General features: G+C 35.3%; 1 protein-coding gene across 3 annotated transcripts in view; it reads left to right on the forward strand.

Annotated features, from left to right (window-relative positions):
- LRMDA (leucine rich melanocyte differentiation associated) overlaps nt 1-13,253 on the forward strand; it is a 610,568-nt gene that overhangs the window by 345,807 nt on the left and 251,508 nt on the right. For all 3 annotated transcript variants that reach the window (XM_066555012.1, XM_066555013.1, XM_066555014.1), the window contains one exon: nt 7,734-7,868. In XM_066555012.1, the coding sequence (XP_066411109.1) occupies nt 7,734-7,868 (135 nt within the window). The remainder of the gene's footprint in view (nt 1-7,733; nt 7,869-13,253) is intronic.

A 13,253-nucleotide genomic window follows, 5' to 3' on the forward strand; every position in this document is an offset into this window, starting at 1 on the left:
AGCTTATCTCTAAATCAGGCAAAGACTAAGAACAATCACCTGGTATTTTTTTCTTCTGGTTGCCTATTTCAGTTACAGTCAGGCCACTACCAATTTTTCTGCTAGAAGTGGAAGAAGCAAATTAAAATATTACAATCAAAAAATGTGTTATTGCTCAAATTTTCTGTAATGTATGATCTGTTTAAAATCTTTTAAAATGCAGTCTGTATAATGGAAATACCTAAAGGAGAGTTGGCAACACTGTGCAGTGTTGGATTATGTATCTAACATGCTTTATTTCGTGTATATAGTATGGTTATTTTTTTAAAAGTCTGATTTACTTTGGGAAACATATCTTAGTTTCTCTCTCACACATAGTGGACAGCAGAAATCAGTGCAGATCAGGATGGATGGGGGTAGATGGGAAGCTGCTTTTGGAGGAGGACTTATGACTGCAGTCTCTATTCTTGTAATGGGAAGCCTCATTTCTCCTTTTAAATGTGTTGACTAGATACTACGAATCAGTCAGGAAACTTGTAAAGAGATTTATTTCTCTGTGGGTGTTATAGCAGTGTGAGGATTTGTGCCTTTTCACTGTGCTGATCTAGATCAGTATGGAACAATATAGTATGAACTTTTTAATTTCCTTTAGATTTCAATCTTTATATTATTTGTCAAAATTACTCAAATGGGCAGCTTCAAAATTTGACAAACTATCAAAAGATAGTTTGTCAAATAGATGTATATATTATGTACATATATACATGTATGTATATATATATCTATATATGTATGTGTATATATATATGTATTGTGTATATATGCACACACACACATGCCTGTATGCTGAAAATTAGAAGCTGTTCACTGCCTCATTTCTAAACAGACAAGTCCGATAATGAACCAGATCTGTGATTCTTTGTAGTAAAGCTCCATTTCTCTCCTTAGTCCAGTAAGCTGTATATTTAACATACATTCTATATACTTTTGAGGAGCTGGTACTAAAATTTCTTGAGAAGAAGGTGTTGAATGTAAATGTAGCTCACAGGGAGGAGGGCCATGGGGATGGTGAAGGGCTTGAGAGGAAGCTGAATGGCAGCTCAGGTCCCTTGTTCTGTTCAGCCTGGACAGGAGGAGACTGAGGGCAGACCTCACTGCAGTCACAGCTTCCTCGGGAGGGGAAGAGGAGGGGCAGGCACTGATCTCTGCTCTGTGGTGACAGTGACAGGACCCAAGGGAATGGCTTGAGCTGGGCACTGGAACAGCTCCCCAGGGCAGAGGTCACAGCACCAGCCTGAGAAAGCTCATGGAGCAATTGGACAGTGCTCTCAGACACAGGGTGACTCTTGGGGATGTCCTGTGCAAGGTCAGGAGTTCAATTTAGTCATTCTGGTGGGTCCCTTCAAACAAACATATTCTGTGGTTTTATAATTGACTATATTTCTAGGTTTTGAAAGGTTTAGGGAAAAAAAAAATATTTCATACCATGGGAAATCTAGAACTGGGCAGAATGTCCATAATAGTATGTACATTTCTTATGGTAAGAGGAGCTGATTCAGATTTAGGTATTATATGTTCTTGAGTCTTTGACAGCAGCATGTATTAAGTACCTCAACTGAATGACATACCAGTAAGTACTTCTGGAATAAAATAATTTGTCTTCATACAGGTCTCATAATAATCTCTAATATTTACAGATTTGCTTATCACCAAAAATATAGATTGTAGTTTATTTTGCCTCTGTGCTTGTTCCTAAATTGTCCTCAAGTGCCTGAAGACACACAAGTCCTAGTCTGACCAGAACCTCATTATATTAACTGCTGAAGACTTGGTGTTTAGGTTGAGTGAATACTTTAAAGATACAAAATTTCTCCTATTATGCCTGGTTCCCCATTCCCTCTAAACAGACAATTGAAGTGGTACAGAACTCTTCCCGCAGAGGCTTCCGAGTTCTCCCCACCACAACTGTGGATTTAGTGAAATCTGTGTGGCTTGTTAGAGAAATTGTGTACCTAATGAGCCAAGAATCTTTCTTCTAGAAAAGAAGATTCTTCTAGATTCTTTTTCTGAAAAAAAAAAAGAAGTCATGTGAAGGCCATCATGGAGGAGAGAAGTAGTGTTCTGTGCACCTTCCATACATCTATGGAAGAGCGAAGTAGTCCACAGTCCAGCCGATTCCTTATGCTGTTCTACAGCTGTGCTTGCAGGAGTTGAGCTGCAGATATCAGAACTTTTTTAAAAATAGTGATCTGCTACTTTATTTTTGTCTTTGTGATGCTTTGTTATTAATAACATTGAAATGTAGTCTTCAAATCTGCAGCCTTGGAACCATGGGGATTCTAAAATGCCTTTAAGAGCACTGGCAACTCCAGCTATATAAAGAAAACTAATGCTGCTCCAGTAGGCAGAATGGGATTTTTTCCCATATATTCAGTATGCAGGAAGCTCTCCATGAGATATATGGACTTAGTTAATTACCATCCACTCTGCACCTTTTTCTTCTTGAGCAAAGTGGTTTCAAAGTCAGTGAGCAAGGCCTTATCTCGAGGTCCTATCTCCCTACCAGATAGGGTTCAAGCCAGAATGTGGCATACAAATGACTGTGTGTGACATCCTATTGCACACAGAGAAGAGGGAGATGTATACTTGCATATTGTAAGCTATTTCTGTGGTTATCCAACCTTGAAGACCTAGCACATTCTAATGGAAAAGCATTCAGGTGGCAAAGATCTTTTCATACTGCATTCAGAGAAGAATTGGTAACTTCTGATTCAAGGCTATTTGTGTGTGGAACGTCTTGTGATTGCTACATCATGTTTGTGATAAATTTAATTGAAGCAAATGTTTCAGCTGGGAATAAGTATAGGCATCTTGCTCATTTATGACTCTGATAGAAGTGTCATTCAGCTGTTTTAATGTTAGATTGATTGCAGCAACTGCATGACAGATGATTAGTTGGCAGAAAACTTTTGAATGACAGTTTGGGGACTTTCTATGTGATGATCTGGAATTCTGCATGATATTCCTGATATTCTCATGTACATATTTCAGAAATATTTTGAATGTATGCTGATTGCTCTTTACTGTATCTCCTTGCTTCCAAGAACTTCCAAAAGCTGTAGTCAATGAAGTTCATTAACATGGAAAGTTCTCCTGCAACTCTTTTGGGGAAGTGGAATGACTTTTTGAAAGATAATGGTGGAGCAACTTGGAAAGCACTGCGAGAGAGAACAAGAGTGGTTACTTTTCTGTATTTGAGTGTGTGACTACTAAAAAGAATTGCTAGCAGACAAAAAGTCAACAGAAAGAAATTCCAGATTCTCTTGCATATGTCAAACTATATGTAAAAAGTAATTGTATGGTGACATAGGAAGTGGATAAGTTTTTTTAGACAGAATAAATTAATTTAGAGACGTAGCATAGATTATGTTTCTGCATGGGTTTGACCTGCAGTTTTTCCCAAGAACAAGTGTGAATATGGTTATACCAATAATACTGGTAAGGAAGGAAGAAATGCTCTGGTGTTTGGGGATGGCCAGCATTAGTGCTCAGTACCTAAAGCATCTGATCTTTCTATTATTCTCCATAGAGGGTTCATGCACTGTGTCTGCCCTGGAAATTTGCAGAAAAGACACAGCTAAAGAATATAGAAGAACACAGAAGTCTGGAATAGAGGAACTCGTAAGATGTCATGCAGTGGTTTCTGTGTGAATCCACTCAACCTCTTGGAAGTTTACCAGAATAGTCTTTCGCTATGCTTGCTGTCAAAAGACATAGCTTAGCATCAAAATGACTGTCCCTGCTTGTGAGGTTCTCCTAAAACTAAGTCAAGTGGCACCATCCACTCACAGTTCAAAACTTTGTCCTTGTGCAAATGTAATATTCCCTGGGAACTAATCTTTGGTTTTAAAGGGGACATAGTCCTGGCTAGCCACTAGAATTTTAGTCCAGGCTACAAGATTTTCTGCAAAATAAACAAATGAAAATGCTACAAGCTTGCACAGACAGTTAATTCTTAGCCAGAGACAGAAGACACATCATGTGCTTTGGGCTTTTGCTTGTTCTTTCTGCCTTTGAGACAACCTCAAAAACAGTGGTATTGAGTATGAGAGAGAGGGTGAAAACAGGCGAGTCAGAACATGCCTATTTGTAAGATATTTTTGGTGTGTATGTCTGCTTGTGAACAGTCTAAATATGCATGTGTGGTATGCACATTGTAACAGTCTGAAGAGGCTTTAAAAGTTCATCTGTGAGAGATGCCCAGTTCTTTTAAATGCTTCCCTAATTTAAAACTAGTACAGTCTTTTGGATGAAATTTTAAAGTATGTCCAGTGTATTTCTGCTAATTGTTCCTGAAGACCAAGTTACATTTTTGGAGGAAACCATTGTTGTATAATTCCTGAGAATATTATAGCTTTTGAGCTGTAGAGCTGATGATTTTAAAATTTTAATTGTTACAGTTTTTTCTTTTGTTTGATATCTGTTAGAAAAAGAGGCATTAATAGACAGGTAATGATGGCACTTGAATTAGGAGATGGATTACTACACTAAGGCTTTTTAATTATCTCAACAACAGTACTTTAAACCATTTTTCAAACAGTAAACTATAGTGTAAGTGTTGGCATCATTGTTACAAATTCACCTGGTGATCAGTGACACTGACTTTAGACAGATCAGTCCAGAACTATTTTTACAGAGCTCTAAATAAATAAATACATTTTCACTAGCACTGTGAATGGATTTAATTGTGGGTTTTCTTTTTTGGAGAGAATGGAGCTGAAATTGGTCTTAGAAGTGGCACAGCAGGGTTTTGCAGCTCTTTGGCTCTGATTGCACCAATATGGCACTGCTTGGACTGCAACAATAAACCATAAAAAGGAAGCTGGCAATAAATTTTCAAATTTGCTTTGATTTTCTCTCTCCATATTTTCCTAGCATTGTTTTAGAAAGACATAATGCTTTTGGTGGCATCATATAGTTGCAGTATTGTGATTTAAATAAGTATTTGACATGCTAATTAACTGAACACTACACTAGAAGTGCACCATGACTTATGAGTCATCTCTGAGAAATACTTAATCATGAGAATTTTAACAGGATGTAGTTTTTTGGGGTTTTTTTGTACATGCTTTGGAAAAAATAAATAACTGCAGTGTTAGGAGAAGAGGACTTCTTGGAGAATCAATCTGTACCTTGCATTTTGTTTTTAAGAGGGATAAGAAAAGATATCTAAGTCCTAAAGAAGAGAAAAATTAATTATTTTATTTATGATATAATTGCTAATTGTCTTGTATGAGATACTTTCTAGGGGGTGTTTTTGCATCTGAAAATAAATGCTCAGGGTTAAGATATGAGATATTAGAATATAGACACTAACTTCCAAATTTGGGAGATTTAGATTTTTGAAATGCAGATTATCACCTCCTGTTATTTACATGAAATTCGTGGTGAATATGGTGTCTCTCTCTTTTGCTTTCCGTAGGCTTTTGAGGTGTAGTCTTACACTTTGTGCATATCTAAGCTGACACTGCTTTTCATTACATTTCTAAATACATTTTGCATTTGCCTTGAAGGCTGCCTGTTCAGATGGGAGTTAGAATACATGTCATGCTCCACATTCAGCAAACTTCTGGGGAGAACAGCTTTTACACGAGGAATACCTCTGTTGAACTGACAAGCAAAAGTCCTGCATGTTTACTCCATAAAAGAAGCAAGCATTTTGAATGACTTGGGGTTTTTTTTTGTTGTTATTGTTGTTGGGGTGTTATTTTTATGGTTTTTTTTTTCCTTTTGATAGGAAATTACCAGATATAATCAAAGCCTTGCAATAGCTAACCTCCTGTATGTGATTGCTGTTATGGCAATAACTGTCTTTTGTAATAACAAACTATTTCTCTCGGGGAGCCATTTTGCAACTTAAGCAATGCAGGGAGAAATTAAGTGTTGCTCCTGGCTGAGGGAGGGTGCCAGGTTCAAGCACTTCTCTAACAGCCTTCGGAAACTTTTAAAAAGCCTTTTCCACACTTGAACATGTGTGGAAAAACAGTTTGTGAGTTTCCCATCACAGTCACATACTTCCTTAAAGAGCCATGAAAATGTTTATGTGTGAGCTTAAGGTCCACATATGAAAATGAGCAACAAGTTTGGATTGGTAATTCATCCTAGCTAACAAATCATATGGTGCTACAAAAAGATATTTTTTTTCTTGGGGTTTGGTAGATTAATTACTAGTATAAAACATTCTGTAATGTGGCTTAGCCAAATTAAAAGTTAGCATTCTTATCTTTTCAATTAATTAGTAGATCTTATTTCAAACCTTCATTTTCCTCACTCATACAAAATATTTAAGTATGACTCTTTAGATTTTATGGAACAGACCACTGACTATGGGTGTAGATACATTGATTTTTATATATTGGGATTAGTACTTGTTGGCATGATCTTCATGTGTGTTTGGAAACAAACTAAAATTTCAGGCTTACAAAACATGGACCACATTTTTAACAATGAAGCTGTTTTCTCCATTCTGTATTGCTTCTGTTGCCCTTAAGATATTGGGGTGAAGAAATAAAGTAAATTCCATCAGCTAAAAATAACAAAGATAACAGAAACACATAAATCAAGTATAAATGATAGCAACAAAAGTGAACTGAGGATTTAAAACAATAGTTTGTCTTTAACAGCAGGAAGGAATAAGAACAGCAATGAAATATCCTTTAATGGTTTTGCATAATTATTACTTTTGTTTAAGTCAGTTGATCTTTAAATATTGGAAAGCTTTCACACACACATCCATGACGTATTTTTTGAGAATCACAGCGACATCTTTGTATATAAATTGAAGTAAATTAGAATGTATATTTCAAGTCTTAGAGATTGTCATACTAGGCCATAACAACAAAATAGTTATTGGATCAATTAACAAATTGAGGTGAAAATGGTTGAATATTGTTGTTAGGCTTAATCCTAACATGTGATTTCCAGTACTGCAGTGGTTAAAGACAGTTTAACCTTTGTTTGCTTGTTTGTTTTATTCAGGTTTACAATAATGAAGGTGTACCCTTCTTATTTATGTTCCCAGAAATACAGTTAAGTTAAAAAGCCTCATGAGCATCAAAATAAGAGGCTCTTTTAATGAAAAATTTTATGCTTTACAAGACTTTAAAACTTCACATATAAAGTATTTGTAACACTGAAGTCTTTAAGTTGCACTTAGTAAAGCATTAATTGGCACATCCTAATTGAGTAGTTACAAATGTGTTGCTGTGACACTCAAAGCGTTTATATGCTGGGAGTGAACCTGGGTTGTTGTGGTTTGACTTTTTTCCTTTTCTTTTTCTTTTTTTTTAAACTCATTTTCCAGTGGACTGAATATATTAGTGATGAATGTGCTGTGAAACTAACTGTTTGTTTCCATGCTGGAAAAGTTTCATGGCTCCAGCAATTGCTAGCCATTTTACCACACAGCATCCATCATTTTGTCAAAGTTTTAATGTTTTGTAGTGAACCACCTAGGAAAGAAAGGCAGAGAAAAGAATGACAAAACAGCCCAATTCTTTCATTCCATGCCAAAAAACTGACTGAAGTTTATCCCTGTTTGCCCTTGGAACAATTAATGTGACATTTTCCTGAATGCCATACTAAATTTGATTGTCAGTTATTGAAATGTATGTTTAAATCAGCAGTGATGCAACTCCAAATGCTTTTTTCATTAATGTCATTGAAGCCTTAACCCACTACCTTTGACACATAACAGAATTAGAAAGCCTTTTGGACCATTTGGCTGAAGTTGTGCCCTCACTACAGTATCTCAGTTTGCTTGGAAACATTGCTTGCCCAAATGAACTGGTCTGCAAAGAAAAGGATGAAGATGACTACCAGAGATACAGGTCAGTGTTTTCATTTGTGGATGTGATAAAGCATGAAAGTTTTGTTTTACTACTGGAAAAATACTAGACTAAAATAAACCCAGAGTCTCAAACAAACACCTACTCTATTCTGAAAGCATTGTAATGTTCTGCCATGAAACACCTGGGAGTTTGAGTAGCCTCCATTTCAGTGAGATCATACTCAGGAACCCTGTTTCAAGAGACATTTCAGTGCTCTATAGCACATGTCTGAGTTGAGCAGGTGTGCACAGGATTTCCTGAATGTGAGTATTCATACACCCCTATTCAAGGCATTTCCTTCTTTAAGGCCAAGATAAGGCAAGGTTTGCATACACTAAGGATGAAAGGCAAAAAAAAAAAAAGAAAAGAAAAAATCACTCCACTGGGATAGCCAGTTGCCTTGTCTTCTGCTCATGTTTGATATGATGCTAAGTTACTTCTGCAGTTATCAAGCCACTATTAACACAGAATAAATTACTCCTCCTATATTGTGCTGCTCCACTTAGAGCAGTTATATTCTAATTAAAAAAACCCAAACTATCTTTATAATGCAATGTCAGTGAGCTAGATTACACAAGAGGTCATCTGAAATTTAATATGGAGACTTGATAAAATGCTGTAAGTCCAATTGAAATGTTCCTAAAAATTCTAAGGATTATTTAAAAAAAAAAAAACTAGAAACCCCTATACTCATAACTGATGATGGTTATGAATATAGATCCATAACTTAGGGAATGCCTGCTAAGTGATGTAATTTTCAAAGCTACAACATTAACACAGGTGAGACATTGGTTATGCAGGAAAAAAAGAGACATTAGATGTATTTTTCCTTGCTACCACCTGAGGCATTATTTCAGTCCTTGTGTGCTGGCGTTTTTCACATTGTCTCTGAAGGGCATTTGGAGGCAAGTCACAGCCAAGAAGTGCTGGTCACCTTGCCTTGCAGAGCCTGAGCTTGCTTTTTGTTAGCATCTTCCACAGTATTCAGAGTTTATTATATAACTCTGATCTTATCTTCAGGTAATCCAACCTGTGCTCTAGGAGTTAGGATAAAACAATACAAAGTTGAGGAGACTAAAAGCAGTTTTATGGAGAATTTATGGGCTTGAATTCATTGCATTCAGAAATGGTGAAGGTTAAGCAGCAGCACAACTGTCCAGATGTACACATATACTTTTTAGTTTGTTTCAAATTTTTGAGAAGGATTTCTAGGTTGTCACACTTTCACCTTTTAATGATTCTACTTTTGAATCCAGCTTAGCATTTTAGTTTTCACGGAGTAGAGCAGCCTAGGTTTAATAAAATATTTTCCCATTGCTTTCACACTTAAGTGGAAGGTATGCCTACTATCCAGCTTACAAGACTATAATAGTGCTGTCTCTATGTAAATTTATGTGACATGTGCTCTAGAAAATTGCTTAAAAAATGAATGATATTTCTACAGTTTACTGTTTTTCACTTTAAGTATGTTTTCTGACAATATGTCTCCTATTAATCATTTAAGCAAAAGTAATATGTTAAAGGAGCCATTCAGAGGCAAGAACCCATGGTTCATTTAGTGCTCTCTGAAAAAAATTTCTTATTGATTGACATCCTCTGTGGTTATGTGATGTAATATTTATAATATGTCACAGAGCCATACATCAATACAAGCACGTCCCTTGTTTCATTTCAATGCAAAAATGTTGATTTCAGAGAGGTCAAGGTAGTTTCAGGTCACATCATGGTAAACCACGATGTCCAAGTGTGAAGGGATTCTATTTATGTATTTGCTGGAAACTGCAACATTGCTTCCATTTTATTTCCTCTCAATTTTTCAAAACCCTGGATGTTTTTTTCCATATAAGCTAGGTTGATTGAAGTACTTTTAAGCAAGAAGAATGAGCTTCTAATTAGTTGAATGATTTATGGTTCTGCTGCTATAATGAAAGTTTCCTGATCCTTTTCCATTATTATTTGCTGCATTATATGAAATGTATTTGCTAGACAGCATTAGACTCAAAACCCAAAACCATGGATCAATCAATTGATCTATTTGCCTGTCTTTAGGGGAATATATATCACCTACATGGTGGAACTGATTACAAGTACTCTTCTAATTTTACTCTGAGTAGCTAATCCAGCATTTTTGATATGTATTCTGAAGCATCTTGAACACAACTTTTGTCTTCCAGTTTCAGCATTTTTTATTGGTTTGAAACAGCTTTTTTTCCCTAAGATTTTTTTTTAGAAATTTATCAGAAACCATCACAAGATTATATTCACGTGAAGCTGAATTATGTAAAAACTTGAATTATGCAAACATTGTGCTTCTCCATAACTACTACTAGCTTTGTTTTGTTCTGAATGGGAATTTCTTTTTGTAAATTTTTTGCAATGACCATTGGAACCAGAGCTTCATTTTTCATTGAGCTTTAATTTTGTTCCTACTGAGTTCAATTAGAGTTCAGGCTATTTAATTCCTCAACCAGAAAGAGAAAGGTGCTAGAAATCAAAGCTTTACTTAATCTTCTAATTCCAACAAACTGAAAAGATCTGTTAACCCCCCAAAATCTTAATGTTAAAAAATGTGGAACATAATTTTTTTAAAAATTCAAGGTCCAGTAATTCACAATGATCATAAAAACAGAGGTTAAAAGTAATATTATTTACTTTAAAAACTATTAGGTTTTATCAAAAATACTTGAAAAATATAAAAAGTATGCTTTTGAAATTATGATCTAGTTCTTCAGTATGCTTAAGATACTTAAGCATACTTAAGCTTAAAAAAGTATGCTTAAGAAATTATGATCTAGTTCTTCAGGTGATCCATTGGTATACCATTTCTATCATTTCATTACTAGAGCTCTTTTATAGTTTTACATTAAAACTACATTTTATGCTGAAATGTTATTCTGGTTTTTTTTTTCTCAAAGTAGTTATTTTTTGTCTAAGAACTATAGCAACTTTTGAATGAGATTTTTTTAGGGAAGAAGAAAAGTTTTTTTTGCCATCCCTGCTATTCCTTCTTACATTTAAAATGTGTAGGAGAACAAATTGATGAAAAAATCTCTGGGTTATTGGAATTCTTGCTTGGACAAAAAAATGAAAATGGAAAGTTCCCTTCTGTGATATTTTTATAAGCAAACCTGTTTGGTTCATTTTAAAGACTCCTGTTTTTTTCCATCCTTGTTATGATGGCTTTAGTTTCTTACTATTAAAAATAATCTTTAAGTTCTCTTTATCTTATTTTTGAAGCTTTCTATATTTGGGTTAATATTTCGCAAAGGTATATTTTGGTGTTGAGGGCAAGGGAAAGCAGAATATCCAATATGTAATGGTGATAGGAAAATTTAAAAACTTTTGGCTACAATAGGAAGCAAGAAACACAGAAAAATAGGTTGCCAAACAGTGTCCTCTAAAATAACCTAGTCTCCAATCTCTGCTTTGAAGACTGCAGGAAAACAAAGGTCATGACCCAGAGATCAAAGTAGCAGAAGTCAACACAGTAATTGCTGGTTGCTTCTGTTGTACTCACAGTTGGTCAGTCCTGTGGGTGTATTGTTTGCAGAGAAAACTTCAAACGTGGTGTTAGTGAACTGTGAAAAATCATCTGGGTCACAATGTATTACAAAGCATTTGTGAATTCTGCAGGTGACCTCACCTATTTTCATTAAAGCGATATGATTGTGAAGAATTTGTGCCATGTGTGAAGTTCTCAGTGCTTGTTCATTCTTCTTTGCTCCTTATTGACATTTCCTGGAATGATGCATTCATTAAATGCTGTTGACATGGAAACAAGGGCAAGTGGAAACAAATGCTGGAGTTTATTTTAAATTAGCTTAAAAGTACATGTACTAGATATGCTATCTTTGGCTGGGGGAGCAAATGATGATAACCTTATGAAGTCCTCTTAAGATATAACAGCAAGAAAGGAAGCGCATGTGTTTTGTATGGATTAACTTTTCAAGCTAAAACTGCTATTCCCATCCCACAATTTTGGTTGTGAGAAATTATGGGTCTTATACCATTTTCAGTGTTCTTGCAGTTTCATTTTATTTTATTGTAGTTTTGTTTTATTTATTTTTAAAAGAAATTGCTACAGAATTTGCTTTTCTATTTTAAATAGTCTTGTATTTGGATAGTGATATAAATATATATATTCATTAAGTAGTACCAGACTAGAAGTCCTCACTCTGTAATGAAAATAATGTTAATAAATAATGATGAGTAGCAGTGAACTTATTGTTGAGGCTCTCTTTAAGCAGGAGGGATTGAAGTCTGTGGTCATTCTTTATATGTTCTTTATGAACTTAATTAGATGAGTAGGATATTCCCTTACATCTGTATAATCTATGAACCTGTGCTACTTCAGTGTTTGAGTGAAGCCTTTTCATCTCACCAGTACCTGGAAGGAAAAGTGTGCTTGAAAGACATCAAATGGCCACACAAGGTCCATCTGAGACTAGCCACTGGAAGGGTTCGTGGGCAAGAGCAATTACCATTTTTTTGTTCACCCAAATGAATCAAAGTCCATAATAACCTAATTTGTCTGTACTAACACAGTAAATCAAGGCGAAACTATAATTACTGTTACACAGATAGAGAAATATTTTTCTAATTCACAGAGTTGTTTGTTACTCTGAAGAAGAGCAGTGTGTGTTAAAATATTGGGAAGTGGTGTGGATTTCTGCGTGACTTGCAAGCCCCTCAGAATTACATGGTCATCAGCAAACAGTGCCAAGGCTGCTCAGGGTCTGATGTGATCCTCTAACAAACTTCATGCCAACATCCTGCCCTCTCTTCTGGAAGATGCTGGTTTAAGTTTATGACCTGTCTTCCTTATCTGTGTATTTAACAAATGTTTTTGTTAGAGAAGAAATTCCGTAGCCAGCTATATGCTGTTTGGAGGTAGAAGGGTACATTTTTTGGCGGTGCAGAGGAAACAATCACAGAACATAGTGTTTATGACACTAGTTCACTGTCATAAATGTGTTTCAATTCTTCTGATTTCTTTTTTTTTTTGTCTTTCCCCTTTTAAATGCTTAGTAGATTACTTATTTTTTCTAGTTTATACTAATGTAACTGAGAGCATAATCAGTCCTTCAAAGTTTGAAGTAGGCATATTATTTATGTTCTGTGATTGTTAAGAAAAGGAAATATAATGGCACAGAAAACAGAAAAATGAAAGTAAACACTTTCTGAAACAGAGATGGTATGATACAGGTAGAGCTGGATACTTCTGCATTCTTGTGGGCAGATATTTCTCAATATTTCACAGCAGTTTTTTTTTTTAAATTAAATATTGATGCATATAGTGCAGTTTTATGTTCCAGTTTTTGTTAATTATTGGACAGACTGGAATACTATACAGAATCTCGTAATACAATAGTCTTTGACTAAAGG

The sequence above is a fragment of the Molothrus aeneus genome, chromosome 8, assembly GCF_037042795.1.
Source record: "Molothrus aeneus isolate 106 chromosome 8, BPBGC_Maene_1.0, whole genome shotgun sequence".
Lineage (NCBI taxonomy): Eukaryota > Metazoa > Chordata > Aves > Passeriformes > Icteridae > Molothrus > Molothrus aeneus.